The 16041-nt window shown below is 42.1% G+C and overlaps 1 protein-coding gene across 1 annotated transcript in view; it reads right to left on the minus strand.

Moving 5' to 3' along the window:
• Positions 1-16041, minus strand: part of LOC147028994 (autism susceptibility gene 2 protein homolog) — a 493807-nt gene that overhangs the window by 40746 nt on the left and 437020 nt on the right. Inside the window, exons 6-8 of the mRNA XM_085879897.1 lie at positions 15727-15998; positions 6737-6784; positions 6340-6435 (exon numbers count right to left, since the gene is read on the minus strand). Coding sequence (XP_085736023.1) covers positions 6340-6435; positions 6737-6784; positions 15727-15998 — 416 coding nt within the window. The remainder of the gene's footprint in view (positions 1-6339; positions 6436-6736; positions 6785-15726; positions 15999-16041) is intronic.

Consider the following 16041-nt stretch of genomic DNA (forward strand, 5'->3'; position numbering starts at 1 on the left):
TGCAGATTTAAGTGTTATATTCACAATGGCTATGACTGCCGTTCAACTTTTCTCTTTAGTTTTGAAAAGACCAAAAGTGACGATTAAAAGCATTATTAAATGTTGCAAGTTGCAGCCGATTGGCATCACAGTTCTCAGTTTGTGTTGGCCCCAGGCTTCAAGCCTCCTGGCATCTATATATTACTAAAACTCTCATCTTGTGTATATATATATATATATATATATATATATATTTGTATGTATTTTCCCAAAATACAGCCAAAACGGTGTAAGACTGCAAAAATTTTAGGGCCACCTTACTCACCATTCGCCTGCGGTGTGCAGTATCAAGTTTCGTTCAAATCGGGCAACGAAAAAGAAATATTAAAAAAATCAATTCCCGATTCAGTCAAGTACTCTTCGGGAGTATTTGATCAATGCAAACAACCTCAGCGGTATAGTTCGCTGGAGCTATCTTTTTTTTCTTGAAATGATTTTTTTCATCAACCGCTGTCACAACGGTAACCCAACAGGTTCACGGGTCATCTAGTATAAAATAATTCCTTCACCGCCCAATTGGATTGGAATCTATCCAAGCTAGGTAAACACGATGTATTACATATGTACATAAGCAATAGCCATGTTTTGGTTTCATTCCAGAACCCAAGTTGTTTTTTTTTGAGGCATTGATTAATCAAGCCAGCATTCTGTGCCGAAACATCGCCCATGTTTTGTTAATTATTATTATTATTTCGGGAGCAATCGAGGCTGTTCTTATACATCATTGAAATCCCGCCAAACGTTTTGACCCGTTCATGTTTAGAATCCCATCTTGACCCGTTCCCATTTTCCATTCTCTTATTGCAAATAATTACTCGGACGTAATCCGTAACTTTGTGCGTATTGTAATCCTCTGTGTTGTGTTGAGTTTTGTGCACTCATCATTTTGATGGGCTTTTCCCCTGGTAGTAAGAAAATAATGATTGTCATTTCAATTAAACTATAATTTGAGAAGTATTTGTAGGTTTGACTTTTATGCACTTTAGAACTGCTGGATGAAACGAGTTGAAAAATGGTGGTTGTATTTGGGGTGCATGAGAAAGTTTTAGGAGGTAAAAAAAAAACAAAAAAACATTCATCATCCCAGGGGTTCAGATTCGGGGGAGGACTTCACTTTTCTTTATGTAAGTATGCTTGGCATAGTGACACGAACGGTAGGACAGGGGTAATACAAGTCATACTAATAGATGCCAATTCTGGGAGAATTAACCCATCCACAAGTGCGGGTTCTTCACTAGTTTATATAAATGATGGTGGTTTATTATCCCCCGCCAACCAACGAAGTTGGCGGGGGATATAGAAATGGGTTCCGTCCGTCCATCACATTTCGTTTCCGGAGCTTAACTTCAAATCCCCTCAAGATATATTTACGAAATTTGGTACACATATCAAGCAAGTGGTGAACTGGTGCCTTTTGATATTTAGAGATTTCCCCATGGAAACAAGTTGGGTATTAAGAAATAATTGAGGTTAACCTTTGTTTCCAGAAGCATAGTTGCAAAACTATTAAGTATTTCTTTCTGAAATTTGGTACACACATCAAGAATAAATTGAATTGGTGCCTTTTGCTACTTGTCCTCATTTACTATGGTGGGGGATATCGAAGACTTTGTCTTCAACGGATGCTAGTTACAGATATTTTCCCTCTTGTCCAAACTGTCCCACCCACCCCCTCTCTGTAATCTTTTTTTTTTTTTAACAACTGAAGATTTTACAGCATTCTAGGAAATAAGATTTGTACCAACTATTCTGCCGACTGCTTGAGTATGTACACTAGGTTACAAAAGTGTAAATTGTAAGATTGTGGAAAACACGTGCTTCATTCAAGGCTTGAGACTAATGTTTTCCTGACGAGCACAGTCAGCAATGTCAAAAAGTTTACTTACTGTTGTATCATGTCTCCGATTAACAGGCACAAGTTGATCAAATATATGATGGGAGTTTAAAAGGTTCTACCACCGAGATGCTCAAAACAGTACCAGACACAGCAAAGCTTTTCAAATTGGTATTCTGTCAGAAATTTTTGGTTTGGGACGATCCCGGAATTCTCATGGAGATTTTCAGGGAAAGTTGCGTTGCAGGCGCTGATGATCCAAATGAATTTCCCGGCAACACACATCGTAAAAACGGCCAATAAGTTTAGCCCTTATGATTAAAACTGTGAAGTTTACTTCATGTTGTCATTCTATTAATGGGTATGTGCATGGAGCAGAGAACGATACCAGCACTGCTACAAAAAAATAGAATAATTCAAACTGTGCATGAAACTACAAAACTAATTCCCATGATAAATATTCAATTCACTCATCAATCATATACTCGTTATCAAGCTTGTGGGACTCATATTTCAATGACTGCAAACTAAAGCAAGTTACACAGGCATGCACAGATTATAATCCCTTCCTTTCAGTGTCGCAAAAATCAAATTGAGGACTTGTCATTTTACTCTAAGTCATCAAATTCCAACTTCCTACTGTTATGGATTCATAAATCCTATATAAACGGAAATGTTAAGTTTTGTGTTAAAGGCAATTTGTATGACATGATTCTGAGAGTAACTGTGAGAAGGGCAACTTGAATTACAGTGAATTAAATAAATGTGATATGTATTGTGGGAAAAGGATATGTGTGCACACAACTGAGAGTATCAGTGGCTTTGATATCGAAATGGATTATGAACAGAACTTTCAGGATGACTATTGTTGAGGCTACAGTGTTCAAGCTTCACTTCTACATTGGGGAGAACTGGACTGGGTGAAAGATTTTGCTCTGAACCAATGGTCAAGCTTAAGTCAATCTTTGAATTCAGACAGTATGTCACCTTGTTTCGGGATTGAACCTTGCTGGTTGCCATGAAAGGTGAAGCGATGAGTGTTTGGGAGAAGCGACATGGAGGAGGTCTTGGAGGTGAACCAGATATTCAGCTCCAGCAGCGTATGGAGCCTCGGAATGGCGGTGTGCAGAGACGTTCGTGTAGCTAAGCAAGGGCCAAGCAAACTGCGCACAGCAGGGACAGGCTGTGAGGGCATCGTGAGCCTTGTATCATTGAGCGCACGCTGACCACAGACCTGGTCGTGATCTAGTGCACCTTGCCAGTGTTCAGATTCACTCCTGCTGGCAGACTGGTTGTGCTCACGAGGAGCCAACGCAGCACTCGGGGTGCAAAACAACTCCATGTTGACATCCCATTCTGGGAGCTTCTCTGGGCAGCTCGCATCAAGGTTGTCCCTCCTCCCCACTCCTTCTCACGGAACGACCGGGGTTGAATTGAGATTCCTTACTGCAAGATAATTCCCGTGGGGCTCACACACTCCATACACACAGTTGACTGTTCGTCTGCATGTTCGCTTTGACACGGCAAGGTTCAGCAATTGCACGTTCGGACACTGCAAGATTCTGACTTTGATTCACGGCACGTATCCTATAACAGGGGTGTATTAATACGTGAGTGTAAAGTTGCCTTTATAAGGGAGTGGAAGTTGCCTTTCTAAAGAGTTGTGGAAATGTTTGAAACTGCATTGAGATATATGTGTGTAACTTTGATGAAGTTTAAAAAAGCATTGACCGTGACTTGTATTTCCTGTGTGGAATTTTACAGTTACTGATGAATTCTTGTGATTGAATCATTATTGCATGATATTCACACTTGAATTATAGACAGTGGATTTAATAAATTTCATTTTAAAGTTCCTTCTGTTTTATGTCCTGTGCTGTCTTGGTTTTCAAAGTGGCTTGTCATAGGTGGCTTGTCACCTGGTTATCAATTGACAGAAAAGTTCCAAGTGATTGTTTTAATTGTCTGCCCCATGACCCTTTGTGTACTGGCGGGGCACTCGCTCTGGGGCATGGAGGATGCACGTAACAAGACCCTAACCTACAGAGGGCACAGCATCAGCAGCACAGTCATGCTCTTAGTCAATGCTATCCCGCAGCCTTGTGCTGCATATGAAAGAAGAATAAGTACTCTGTGTGTCTACACAGATGTATTAACACAGAGACACAAAAAGACAGAAAGAGAAAGAAAAAGGGGTTGAATGCTGGGATCTCTCTTATTTACTAGCTTTTGGATAGACTCAACAGGTTGCGTATCTCCAAGTTAATGTGGCAGCAGGTTGAGTGGACATTAACTTTGCAGGTCATGGATTTTTGGAGAAATCATTTGGCGGGTGATGAAGGTTGTGGTCAAACTTCATCGAAATTGTGTGTGTAGTTTCAGAGAAGAAGTTGCAAGTTGGAACAGATGGATGGATGGCGGAACGGATGGACAGACAATGCGCCATCCCATAAGCTCCCCAGAACTATGTTCCAGGTGAGTAAAAAACACTCTGTTGATGTCTCTGTGTACTTACCTCACTGATCTCATCCCCACTCCCCCTCCTCATCTCCGAGCCGCCTCCTCACGATGAAATTAACTAAACTGATAGATTAAATCAATGAGATGTTCATGAAGCACAGGAAAAATGTGCCAAGCGGCTTCCTCCTATGTCCAAATTCCTTGTAACCTCAGAAGAATGTATCTGTGCTGCGCAGCAAGTCGTTAACTCTTATTGGCTACAAGCAAAGATCAATGTGTTGCCAATCGAAGCAATGATCAATTTATTGTCAATCAGATGAGGGAGCTCCTTTAATTACAAGCTCAATCAGGCAAACAGGTCGAGTAGACACCCGTTCTATTAACCTTCCAATTAGTTTAATTTTGAGACTAAATGCACTATGGAAGTGAATGAGCAACAGTACCACGATTTCAAATGAATAAATACAATTATGGACATATAAGAGCAGAATCTAAATAACACAGGACAATCGATATAATCAATAATGACAAGCCGGTCGGCGATATGGGTGGTCGCTATATAATTGCATACTAGTCATACAGTTTTTGATGGATCAGGCTGAAATTTTTTGACAAAGAGGTTGATTGTAGTGCGCATAAAAGCGCAGAAGCCGATTTTTGATTTTTTTTTTGGGGGGGGGGATTTTTCAAAAATTTCAAAGTCCCGTTGCTAGGCAATGGTGGCGTCCATAGCAACGGTGCTCAAATGCATACAACTAGATCCTGGTATGAACTTACCAGTCAAGTTTCATCAAAATCGGTTGACTCCTCTAGCCTCCAGAGCTGTCCATTACATACAGTACATACAGACAGACAGAAAACCTGAGAATAACAGTCGTCTAGCGACCACCCAATTAACTGTAATGCTATGGTCCAGCAAGGGAAGCTAAAAAACAACAGGAAAGAATAAAATCAAATGAGGAGGAAGGATTACAAGGCAAGGAATCAGGCGTGATAGGAGGATGCTGGGAGTGGGAGGATATTTGGAGTGAGAGAAGGAAAGAGCAAGTTCGGGGATAGTTGAGCGTGAGCAGTAAAAGCTGCACAAAGAGCTGCTGTGGCGGTGAAAGCACGCAGAGTGTCATAGTCTCATAATGTCAGGAGAGGCCTGAGGGCATCTGTGACAGCTAAGCACAGGCATGATGGTACTGAGGACATCCATGGCACACAAAGCACGATCATAGCTGTACGGCCTCATGCAAACCAGCAGGATAGTCTCAGTAGCATCAACAGCAGTAAGACACCACAGTAGTGGGTACAGGTTGGAGCGACATTGAAATGTCATTGAAGCACAGGAGTCACGTGCTCTCCTTCGAGTCGTCACTCTAAATCTCTCAATCACCGACTCTCCTTCGACTTTTCTCCCACGACTACCCAACTGCTCATCTCTCTCTCTCCTGCGATTCTCTCTCACTCAACTCTGACTTGACACACTCTCTCTCTCTCTCTCTCTCTCTCTCTCTCTCTCTCTCTCTCTCTCTCTCTCTCTCTCTCTCTCTCTCTCTCTCTCTCTCTCACTTAACTGTCATCGGCATAACTGTGAGCTTCTTTCTCATCCCTATGCTCCGCACACACATCCCATTCAAAAGAGACTACCTGCTACCAATCGGTCGGCCGGCTCAAGTAACGGTCATTTCGAACTGGACTTTTTTTCAAACTACGGACAACTCATTAAGTTTTCACATTTGTAACATAAAAGGAGAATTAAGTTTCTGGTTGGGCCTGTTTAGTGTTCCCATCTGAAGCACTGGTTCATGCCGCAGAGAACTATCAAGGTAACGTAAGTACACGATGGACAAACACGTATGACATCGTGTTTGTCCATCGTTTCCACATGTTCTTCTATTTCTTGTCTGCATTTCATTAGTTCACCACCCTCCCTACCCCATCTTGAGTATACAAAGCAGAATGTGAAAGTCTTTGTTGGGAGTTTTCATATTTTTGCATTGAATGGTCCAAAGTCTTACCTTGGGCTGGAAGGCCCCTTGTAGGGAGGAGAAAGGTCCGGTAGGTGGCAGAATAGGAGCAAGACCTGACAAGCCAGGATGATATGACGGAAAAAACTGTGGGACAGAGCACACACTGGGGTTGGATATGAATGGAACCGTTTCCAATAATGACGCTCACAAGTCATAACCCATGTAATCAAAGCTCGACTTCATGGATAGCACTGCATGCTGTTTTGAAATGAGTGAAAAAACAGGATTTTGTATTGTGCATAAAGAGTTCCTGTAAAGTATAACTGTGCTACCAGCAAGGGATTCAGCAAAGTTAACTCAAAATTCCACACATGGAATGGTGCAGTGCTATATACGACAACACAAGACTTTGGCAATGTACGCTCGGGAGAGCAGGGCTACTTACACCGTGTCGATAAAATGGGTTGTCCAATCTGGCAGAGTACTTGTCAAACTGGGAGGAAAAACAAAAATTAAAAGATATACTTTGTTTTTTTGGGATACATGTTCAAGGCTGATGGACGAGCTAGAGCAGAATGGAAGGGAACAAAATGGAAAGGGGGGAAACACTAACAGTAAAGTCGAAGAGAGAGTGAAAGTGAGATCAAGGGGAGGAGGACAATGAACAAATGAAAGAAGGTGAAGGAGATGGTGGAAAAAAAATAAATCACAGTAACCTGGAAAAAGGGAGTGCTTGGGAATGGGGTCATTTGGGGTGGAAGAGATCATGAGTATGGATGAATGTGGATGGTGGAAGAGACTTGAGGTAGTGGTGAACAGCTGGCTTGAAGCCCTGGAGGGGAGCATGAGACTATCCCACTCCAAATAAACATTTTACAAATAGGCTCAGGGAAATTGGATACATTGTATGAAAGACTGGGGAATTAACCATGACCTCTGTCTGCTAAGCTAGTCATATTCTGCCGGAACATATTTGCATGATAAACCAAACGACACGAACCGCCAACCAGAAATGGGGAATGCCAACAACTTCACAAAATCCCAGCTAACACAAAACATTTACACAGCATTTGAAAAATGTTGTAGTGGTTGAGGCAAATGTTATAAAAACAATATTTTATAGGGTTATATCTGTTCTGTTCGATAGCAGCTTGGCTGCCAGGGGAGCTATCACTTGTTGGAAGGAAGCTAACTGTGCCACTGATGTTGTGCCCCTCGACCAGTACATTGGTACTCATTTCACAAACCTCAGAAGGACAACAGGATAAGTCAATCCTACCAAGTGTTAATGCAGCAGCCAACAGGGCTCAAACTCAGGACCCTAAGATGCCCAGCCAGCCAACGCAACCACGAAGCCAACACCAAGCTTGCAGGTTTATTTCAACATCACAAAAATGCTATCGGTGGAAAAAAACATACAACATTTTCACATTTATTATGTTAAATTGGAGTATCTTGTTTTTCAAGAACGTTTTAACGATGTTTTAACCCGACAAAAACGAATGTTTGGCGGAATGTTTTTATGTCTGCGCCGACGAAGCAGCTGGTGGCATTATGTTTATGGGTTGTCCGTAAGTCGAAACGTCCATAATTGTTTTTTCCCTGTTTTCTCTGCAACTGCTTATCCGATTGACACGAAATTTTCATCGTCGGTGTAACTCCTCATGTCGGGTGTTTAGATGAAAATTATACATCATAGGCCACGTGGTGTGGCAGCCATGTTGGAAAAAAAGGAAAAAATTTGGACCTCTGTATCTCCAAAACCACTCGATGGGGAAAATTGAAACTCTGCACATGTGAAGTCCTCCCCATGGGAGAAAAAAGTGCGATTTTTTTGATGATGTCATAGGTGGCTTCGTTATGATGTCATGATTGCATACGTCGGATACTTTATCCGATCAGTATGAAAATTTTTGAGGATCATCTAAGGGCTAAATTGTGTGGGAAATTTTTTGTTGTTGATATCATTGGTTACGTGGTTCGGCAGCCATATTGTTTTTTAACATAAAAACCTGATTCTCCAAAATGGCTGAACAGATTGAGGCGAAACTTTACAGGTATGATTGCCTATCCATAAGGAACAAAAAGTTCTTCAACTATGATGTCATAGGTCACATGGTTTGGCAGCCATATTGGATTAACCCTCAAACTTAAAAAAAAAATCTTCTCCATAAAACAGCTCGACAGATCGCGGGGAAATTCACACACACTTCCCCAAGCCTCGTGGATTACCAGAGTGTTTACAAATAATTAATTGTTCACATGGTCTGGCAGCCATTTGGGATTGAACAAAAATCTTTGAAAAATTCTCTCCTGAACAGCTTCATCAATAGACATCAAATGCTACAATTATGATGGAGTAGTCATCGGGAATAGATGTTTTAAATTTAAAACTGATTTGATGCATGATCTGGCAGCGAGAATTATTTAATATCCTGAATCTGGGTTCAGGGATTTAAATCAATCTTTCAATCTTGTTCCCCTCGCCAAAGGACTTGGAGAGAGTATTGCATTTGGCTCCGTTTGTTTGTCTGTCTGTCTGTCTGTCTGTACGCACAGAACTTTCGTGTTTTTCTCCGCAACTGCTTGTCGGATTAAGACGATATTTTCACCATTGATGAGACTACTCATGTAGAATGTTTTAATGATAATTATGACATCATAGGTGACGTGGTGTGGCAGCTATGTAGGAAAAAAGAAAAACTTTGGACCTCTGTATCTGAAACTACACCATGGAAAAAATTGAAACTTGGCACACGGCAAGTACTCCTCATGGGGAACGAGTATGATTTTTTTATGATGTCATAGGTGCCCTCATTATGACATCATGATTGCATATGTAGAACGCTACATCTGATCAGTATGAAAAATTTTGAGGGTCATCTAGGGATAAAATTGTCCACAGAAATTTTTTTTTACGATGTCATCGGTCACGTGATTCGCCAGCCATATTGTTAAAATAAATAAATAAATAAATAACACCTTTAAAAATCTTCTTCTCTGAATTGGCTGAACAGATTGAGGAAAAACTTTACAAGTATGACTGCCTGACCATGAGGAACAAAAGGTTCACACTTATGATGTCATTGGTCACATGGTTTGGCAGCTATGATTTTTTTTTGAATAATAAACCTTTAAAAAGCCTCTTATTCAGAACTGCTTAATATATTGAGGGGAACATTCACTCACACGTTCCCCAAGCCTTGGGGATACCTTTGTGTACACAAGTAATTAATAGGTCACATGATCCTGCAGCCATATTGGATTGAACAAAATCTTTAAAAAAATTTATTTCTCTTGAACCGCTTCATCAGTCGATGTGAAACGTCACTGTTATGATCTCGTACTCGTTGTGAATATATGTTTAAAATTTCAACCTGATTGGACACATGGTCTGGCAACCAAAAATATTAAATATTTTCAATCTGGGTTCAGGGATTTAAATCGAACTTGGTACGAGTATGTAGAATGACGTAATAATGTGGGTGGAGGCATATCTGGCGACGTCGCAATGTCAAAGCGTGCCCTTCTAGTTTATGATGTTTTTACAAGAGAAGCATCAGCCATTTGGGGGTGTTATATTATAGCAGAGTACCCACACCAGGGGCGATCTTGTTCCAAGCATATAACACGTCCTTAAAAAAAAAAATCCCTTGATTTGGACAGCATAGAGGCAACAGACCGCTGCCTCAATCGCTCCCGAAAATAAAATTCACCTGGGTTGTGTATATGAAGTGAAAACTGCTTATTTACATATATAAATGCCATTGTTCGTCTCTCTCTCTATCTCTATCTCCATCTCTATCTCTCTCTCTCTGGTTTTGTTCCTTATGCACGGCCACATCTTTAAAGTTACAAACTCCAAAATCAGAGTACAAATACAACTGTGTGTGCGTGTGCGTGTGCGTGTGCGTGTGTGTGTGTGTGTGTGTGTGTGTGTGTGTGTGTGTGTGTGTGTGTGTGTGTGTGTGTGTGTGTGCGCGCTGTTAACTGCTAACTCCCCCTCCCCCACTGTTCAGGGTGGGGTTAAAAGGTGGGGACGATGTAGCGTGACGTGAGGACGGGGATGGGAGTGGGGAAGGGTTAAAGCACTCTCTGCATGGGTAAATTTGTCTTCCTTTCCTTCTCCTTCTTGGCAAACAGGACGACTAATTGGTCCGTCAGTGAAGCGACAGAAAGGCTCTGCTTATGTGCATATATAATACATTGTGGTTATATAGCTTGGATAATTCCAATTGGTTTCGGTTTCGGCCGATTCGGCCGATTCGGCCAAATATTCGGCCGATACTGTCTTTCAGTGGAGGATTGCCCAGCCAACATCATGGAATACAATGACCGGTTTGAATCCTTTCTCATGCACCAGGTGCCCAAGAGTTTGAGGCAGTCAAACATAACGGATTACTTCGCGAAGATGTAAAGGATCCATCGAGCTTAGTGTTGAAGTCCGATCATGGTTTTATATTGGCTTGTTTTGTACATTACCGCACTCACTTACACATCGGCATCGAGTGGTAATCATCACCACGATGACTGTGTGTCATGTAATTTGTCACCATACCATAACCGATGGTATACGAGTTGTCTTTCAGAGTTGTTCATTATCTTTACTTTTGATAAACTGATTCATGAATTTCATCTTTGCTTGATCACTTTCCAACTCACCAACTCACCCCCACCTATGCCCCGAGGATTGTGTTTTCCTTTTGGTACAATAGCCGGCTCTCACACATACGTGTCCAGGCCACGCGCGACTTCATCCTTCACCCCACAGTCATCATGAATGTTCGCATACGTGTAAGTCGTCACATTTCTAAGTCGTCACTTTTTTCTCGGTCCCGATGGTGACGACTTACGCCTAGTCTACTGTATATATATATATATATATATATATATATATATATATATATATATATATATATATATATATATATATATATATATATATATATATATATATATATATATATATATATATGTTGTTGTTGTTCGTCTTTCGGCTGCTCCCGTTAGGGGTCGCCACAGCGGATCATCCATTATGATCCGCATACTGATTTGGCACAGGTTTTATGCCGGATGCCCTTCCTGAAGCAACCCTGGTCGCCTCTTACGACACAGGGATAAGGATTGGGTTTCGCCATGATTCCAGGCTGCTCTACACCCTCTCATAGCGTGGCCCAGTGCAGAGCTCCCTTCCTCGAGCGATCCTCCAACCCAAGCCGCTGAGTAGCCGGATTACAGGCGCATGCCACTACGCCCGGTCAGATATATATACATATATTATTGTGTTAGCTTTGATCCCAATGGGAGTTGTTTGGCAAAAGAAAGGTTCAAAAGGACGGTGATCCAACTGTTTAGGCTAATTAAGGGAAATGTTTTATGCTAACTAAGGCAAATGCTTCAGGTCAACTAAAGTCAACTCTTCCTTGTTACACACCCAACGTGTCCACCAAGTTTAATCTGAATCCGTCCACAACTTTTTGAGATATCGTGCGATATATCATTTTTGGCCCGATCTCTCAATGGTGAAGAATAACTTCAAAAATTCCAGTCGCCGGATCCGGATCTGGATCTTCACCAAAATCTAATCAGTTCGTCCGTGTCACACATTCAACCGGTCCACAAAATTTCATCCCGATCCGTCCACAACTTTCTGAGATACCCTGCACACAAACAAACAAACAGACAGACAAGCCGGTAGGCGGCAATGGGTCACGGAGCATGGTAACTATAAGATATAGAGCAAAATGGATGTCATATAGTGGATAGGGAATCACCTGAAGATTATGCATACCAAATCTCATCCAGTTCCATCTAATGATAACTACTCGGTATCCATTCGAGTGAAAAGTACCAAAAATGCGGTTTGAAATCAGAAATCCCCAAAGTTTGAGGGGATGCTGTGAGGGGATTTGAGGTGAACAAAGATCTAAATCGAAAATCCGGCTCGATCGTTTGTGCAGAATGTATTCCTGACGATTAGTGTGAATTTTAATGACCATCCGACCATAACCCTAGGAGGAGTAGCATTTGGTGCGAAGGCACCTCCAGCTCTCACATATTATCGATTTTTGCATTAATTATTGACCTTTAACCCCTGACCAAAGCGAAATCGGTCAATATGCCCTGAGGCAAAGTTGTAGTACTCATTGAGTACCATTAATCTGCAAAGTTTCATTCATATCAATGCACTCACCTGGTCGCTAAGGGGCCTTCAATTTTCGCCAATTTTCGCACATACCCTAATTGTAGGGGGCGCTGTGGGTAAAGTATTCAATATATCACAAAAACCGGAATATATTTGATAGAGCATCAGCTGTAGATCATTCCTGCCAAATTTCATAACCCTACGTGGGATAATGGCTTTTGGAATTGATTTCACATGAACGGTACCGATTTTGAAGGTTTTTCGGTTGTTGCTCGGGAACCAAAGCGTCCCTAGAAACCATCACAATTTCCAAAGCACTCGGTCATAAGATGTACCTACCACCCGAGTTTGGTCAAAATCCGCCTACGTTTACTACCAATTATGCTGATAACAAACGAACAAACATCCAAACAAAGACAGAATTACTGACAATAAGGGTCACCTATTTCAGCGACCCAACAGACAGGGGTGAAAACATCACCTACTTCACCTTCGGTGGCGCAGGTAATTAGGGAATTATTTTTTGGTTCATCTCTCAAAATATTTATTCCGACAAGGTTCATCCCATATTTTGCTGGAGCTGCAGAAATTTTTGTTTGAATGCCTTCATTAAACCATGTTCTGTTGGATTTGGCACCACCCAAGGCTCTCCTCATCCTCAGATCGAGTTATGAAATGGATATTTCACAAGGTTGAACAGAGAGTAAGTCATGAGGAGCCAAATTTGTCGAATATGGTTGTGGGAAGCATGCAGTTCAAAATCAGGTGGTTCATGCATTTTAAGGTACCATAGAACGACTCAAATTTTTGTATTTTGAACACAGACAGCCTTCTTTACTTTCATTTTCATTGGTGGTATATGGCTTTGCAGTTTCTCGGACCTTCACACAATTTTAACTTTCCACAGTGGGTAGATCCCTGTAACGGTATTCAATTACCAGAGGGAGATTGAAAGGTTTTGTAAAACAAAATTTAAAATTGCCCTTTCCTATCCGTTTCCATGTCAGCAACACTTGTTGGACAGTGTTTGGTTCAGAGCTGTAAGAGCAAAAGGAAAAAAAAAAACACAAACAAAAGAACGATGAGCTTGATATTACATGTCGGAGTAGTGAAGCTCAATTCATGCAGAGAATCAAATCAGCCATTTCAGCATATAAAGGAGAGTGACAAAACGTTCTGTATGCCACTCAAATCATGTCATAGTTCAATAGCTGATTAATTAAGAGATAATGCATTTAATTATGAAAGCATATATTCAATTGTGATCACCTTAAAACTTCAGACAATTGTCAGAGTATTTCTCACAAAAGGTAGCTACATGGAAAGCGGGAGGGTTGATCCATCGCCAGATTGTGGTAAGAATAGCTTGGTCCATATGTTCGAGTAGGTTAGAATTATGCCTGCATTCGTGATCTGTTAAGGGTAGCTCATAGGTAACATGTGCACTGAGGAGGGAGTAATTTTAAACGATAGAGTAGAATAGGGTAAAGGCGTATTGTGTTAAACCTCCTGTACAGGCGAGGCCAGGTGGAGGACTCGTGGCACCTAGCACACAAAAGCACTAAGAAAGCACTTTGCACTGTAAATGGGAATAACACAGGCCGATTTGGCCAAGAACTGTAAGCCAAGGTGGCGAAGTGAGCTGTACGACTCTGGTTAGAGGTGGAACATCTTTTGTGAGGGGACGCCCCACAGGGTGGGGCAGCCCGAAAGATGGCACCGCCTTCAGATAATGAACGGCCAATGACTGCACCCGCCTCCCGTGAAGGTGGTCCCAAAGGTGATAAAGGCTGTGTCTGCACATTCACATGTCAGATACGAATTGATACTGAGGAGAACAACGTCGCTTTCCCGCTGCTACATCGTCACCCCAGGAGGAGTACTGGTTACAGAGATTGGAAAGCTCGCAGAATCAGGCGAGGACTTTGCCCGATTCTCCTGCCCCGAACCACACTTCGCCCTGTGCCACAGCTCATCATCCCATCATTGATCGAAAGCAACACCAGCTCGTGCATGCCTGAAGTCCTCACACACTCCCTTCGTTGTGTAGATCTGGTATTGTCGGCACCATCGTGGCAAAAAGTTTTTCATCGTATATAAGATCATGTTTCTTTTCCCCAACATCCCTATCTGTGTCTGTCGACTGCCATATCTGTTCCATTATTTGTTGATCATCCAGTCCTTCCTTATCCCCTGTTGGTTCATGAGCAAGTGACCACTATATTCATTATGGGTGTGTGTCTGTCTGTCTGTCTGTCCCGAGCATAGCTCCGTGGGTTTTGATCCGATCTTGATAAAATTAGCGTGCGAGGTTTGTATCATGATCCAGTTGTGTTTTCTGAAGAATGGGGGTGCTGCGCCCATTATGGGCGGAGCCACACCCAAAAAACGTGTTTTTAGGGGCTAGCCGGTTTCAAGTTACATCTTCTCCGAAGAGGTTTGTCGAATCTGGCAGGGGTTTCAGTATTTGGTTAGCCCAATGGCACCTGCATAGCCCCACGGAGCTCGATTTTTCATTTTCCTCCCAAGGTCAAGGTCACAAGGTCACGAACTTAGAAAATGTCAAAAAAAATCAATAAATTGGGCATCGAGCTCCTAGGGATTTCAACTGTTTCGAATGAAAGTTGGTATGCAAGTAGTGCTCTTCGAGTACTACAACTTTCATCATTTACGTTTTTCCCGATTCCCGCCAGTTTGCCCGTGGCGTCCCCTCGAAGGTCAAAAAATAAAAAATGCGAACCGTGTACATTGCTCGTGAACCATCGCCATCTCCAGACTTGTCCCCTATCTATATTACAACTCACAATCATGTGTGCTCCTCCTATAACTCTTTCATTAGTTTTTCCCTCTTTCTCATCCACCATAAGTTATTGTGAATGATCATGAATGGGGAAGGAACTGGAGCATGGAAGAGAAGTAGTGTTGTGAGCACCCCCCTCCCTCCCCACAAGTGAGAACCAATAATGTACTGGGATTGCGGCATAGTCAATGTAGTCTCCTGTTTACCTTAAAGTAAATGAATGGGCATTTCGACTGCGATGCCAATGGATTAATTTAATTAAAGGTGTACAAATGGCTGTGTATAAACCACATTGCTAAAACACACTATCACACCTGCTATATATTGAAGATTATCAAGAATCATAGCTGAACCTCATTTAAAAAACGGTGAAATGAATTAAGGCATTTAATAATGCACTGGCAGAGAGGAGTGGCAAATACTGATGCACACGGAACATGAAATGACAAGGAAAAGGTAAAAGGCACACAAAGGCAACAAGATCACTCACGTTTCTCGGTGCTGGAGAGGCTGCTCCAAGAAGGGGTGGTGGTGCAGCAGGACCTGGCAGGAGGCCAGGTGGTAAACCGGATGGGTAGGGTGTGAAGGTGTGTTGGTGTGTATGTTGATGGGTATGCTGGTGCTGATGCTGATGCTGGTGGAACTCAGCTCGCAAATAAGGAGAGGGTGTTGCCCCAGTCGTGCCTGCACCTCCGGCACGCTCGGTCGCTGCCTGAGAGGCCAGGAAACGGCTGTCCAATTCCTGACGTAACATCACTGGGTCTGCACCAGACCCATGGGAAGATTGGATCGGTTTTATTACATT

Source organism: Eptatretus burgeri, chromosome 4 (assembly GCF_056783735.1).
Source record: "Eptatretus burgeri isolate ZD-2024b chromosome 4, Ebu_testis_v1, whole genome shotgun sequence".
Lineage (NCBI taxonomy): Eukaryota > Metazoa > Chordata > Myxini > Myxiniformes > Myxinidae > Eptatretus > Eptatretus burgeri.